General features: G+C 37.8%; 1 protein-coding gene across 1 annotated transcript; it reads left to right on the top strand.

Annotated features, from left to right (window-relative positions):
• Positions 1-642: 642 nt before the first annotated feature.
• LOC307079589 (cytosolic sulfotransferase 3-like) lies at positions 643-2,952 on the top strand (the record flags this gene model as incomplete). The annotated part of the gene is made up of 8 exons (XM_079742023.1): positions 643-657; positions 1,025-1,163; positions 1,244-1,372; positions 1,640-1,740; positions 2,076-2,202; positions 2,316-2,413; positions 2,600-2,774; positions 2,840-2,952. The coding sequence occupies 8 exons, from the start codon at positions 643-645 to the stop codon at positions 2,950-2,952; spliced, it is 897 nt and encodes a 298-aa protein (XP_079598149.1).

The following is a 2,952-nucleotide window of genomic DNA, read 5'->3' as shown; positions in this document are numbered from 1 at the left end:
TGTGGCATTTAATGAATAAATGTGGCATTATGAAATAAAGGTTACCTGAAACAATTTGTAAAATCCTTCTCGCTAGAAGGGTAAAAAAAACCTGCATTTTAATGCCGACAATTATTTAAAATGTAGCATTTTCCACTGATAATAAAACCAATGTCCACATTTCTGTTTTGGCAGATAGAACCATGCGTTACATTGTGATGTTACTCCGACCACTCGATGGAGGGCGCTGTTCTAGCAAGGGCTCATATAGGTCGTTTCAGGTCATAATGACAAACAACCTCAGTCAGTCGTTTAGATTGGAGCGGAGTGGTAGGACACGTTGAGTGGGCAGCGAAAGCCACTCCCTTGGTCTACACATCATTCATGTCAGACCTATTCAGAGAATGAGATACGGTAAGTAGGCCTAAATAATAAAATGTAATAATAAGTGACATTACAGTCATAGAATTATGTTCAGAAAGTTAGGTCAAACATTGATAGGGCGATAATGCAATAGGCTCTGCCCACCAAGGGCTGGGTCATCAAATGTTATCGAATACAATTAAGTAGGGGAAAGGGATTCCAGCAACAAAACCCACAGAACGCAGAGGAAGAAAACATCTGGACTTGAGACTTCAGGGGAAGCAAAACTACGCTGCCGACATGCCCGTAGACAAGGTAATTATTTTTATTTTTTTGCAATATATGACTAATAGGCTACAGAGATGTTGTGCAATCACCAACTATTTAGCATAAATGGCATGTTATTTAAGGGTAACAGATCTAGTAGATCACATTTTAGTTAGGCCTAATTAATTGAGTTACATTACTTTACGACTACAAGACAAAATTCGGGTCAAAGTTGTTACCTGTAGCCTATCTCATACAATAATGGTTAACTCGGTGTAAAAGGCCGGACGTCAACAGTAGGCCTTTATAGGCCTCGGTGAAATATTGTTTGAAATTCCTTTAAAGAAGAAAATATATGCTTTTGGCATCCTCATGATTAATTTTTCCAATTAATATATTCTTCGTCTTTACTTAGACAACGACGCCGCCTCGGCCAAATTTGATTGATTTCCATGGAGTTTCAATGGTCCATTATTTCACGGACAACTGGGAGAAAATTCAAAACTTCAAAGCCAGACCAGATGATATCCTGATTGCAACATACCCAAAAGCAGGTTTGTGTATAGAAATCAAGGAGATTTTGAGTGTGGTAATTACAAGTTTTAGTTATGTAATGTTTGTTCTGTTTTTTCAGGAACTACATGGGTCTCCTACATTCTTGATCTTCTGTATTTTTCTCAGACAGAAACAAATCGTCAGACATCCATCCCTCTTAATGATAGAGTACCTTTCCTGGAGATTGCGAGCCCAAACCAATCTTCTGGTAAGATTGTGATGTTTTGAACTTCAGTCCTTCAATGGGCAAAATAAGATGTAAACAATTCTCTTTTTCACATTCATTATGGAAACTTCTTCAAATTATTAAAGGTTGGCCATGTGTTTACCTGATAATATTTCTTAATGATATAGTCAGAAGTAGATTTTGCTTTGTTGTGCAATATATTTCAAGAGTCATTTAATTCACAGTAGTATCAACTGTGAATACTGTAAATAGGTGAGAGAGCAGTTTGGTTTTCATCTTTCAATTCAGGAACTGATCTGGCTGACAGTCTGGATACTTCTCCTCGTCTCATTAAAACTCACCTGCCAGTCCAGTTGCTTCCAAAGTCCTTTTGGGAACAGAAATGCAGGGTACTGTATGTTTGCATTCAATGTTTAAGGTAAAATCTTAAAAGACACCCATAGCACAATTTTCCAAAAACTGAAAGCTGAAGGTAAATCACCTGAGCTCGGTTATTTGGCCACACAATTTGACAAATGTATTAATTGACTTAGATTTACTCCATTTACTATACTACTCATGTAATTTGTATTTAAAAACAATACATATTTGAATCAACATCTGTAATAATAACTTTTACATTGATGTAACGGGAATATTGTTTTATCTTTGTAGCTTTTTGCAAAATATACCTTTTTCAATTTAATACAAATAACAAATATTGTTTCATATTATCTCTGGTCAGGTAGTGTATGTGGCCCGTAATGCTAAAGACAATGCGGTGTCCTATTTCCACTTTGACCGGATGAACTATGGCCACCCAGAGCCAGGAGACTGGAACAGCTACCTACAGAGATTCATTGATGGAAAGAGTCAGTGTAAAACATAACAAAGCAAATATAGATATCCAAAATATGATAGGCCAACATTTTCCTCTGCTTCAGCTTCACTTTAAGTTCTTTGATTGATTCCTCTCTTTGTTTAGTGGTTTTTGGATCCTGGTTTGATCATGTGACTGGCTGGTGGGAGAGGAAACAGTCCCATCCTGAAATCCACTACATGTTCTTTGAAGATATGGTTGAGGTAAGTGGTGTTACTGTAAGGGTAGCAATTCTTAACCAGGGGTCTGTGTTCCCAAGGGGTACGTGGAATGATGAAGCTTACACAAATATGACTAATAGACCCGGGGTTTGTAGGGTTAAAGTTTGTGTGTGTGTGTGTGTGTGTGTGTGTGTGTGTGTGTGTGTGTTTTTGTTTGTTTGGGCACAGGACACAGGACGGGAGATAAATAAGTTGTGCTCCTTTCTTGGTTTGACCTCGACAACCAAAGAGAAGGAACAAATCAGACATCTATCGCAGTTTGATAATATGAAGAAAGATGACATGGCCAACTATTCAACTGTGGAAGTCATGGACTTTAAGATCTCTCCCTTCATGAGGAAAGGTAATTCAGATAACTTGAAAAATGAATGATGTGCTTACTTTTGATTGACACATTGTATTTCACAGGGAAGGTTGGTGACTGGAAAAATCACTTCACCGTGGCCCAGAATGAACAGTTTGATGAAGACTATGAGAAGAAGATGAAGAATACCATGCTGAAGTTCCGCACTGTAGTCTGA

Source organism: Pollachius pollachius, assembly GCF_949987615.1.
Source record: "Pollachius pollachius genome assembly, chromosome: 8".
Lineage (NCBI taxonomy): Eukaryota > Metazoa > Chordata > Actinopteri > Gadiformes > Gadidae > Pollachius > Pollachius pollachius.
Note: the sequence above shows the minus strand (reverse complement) of the source record. Positions and strands in the feature narration are given on the sequence as shown.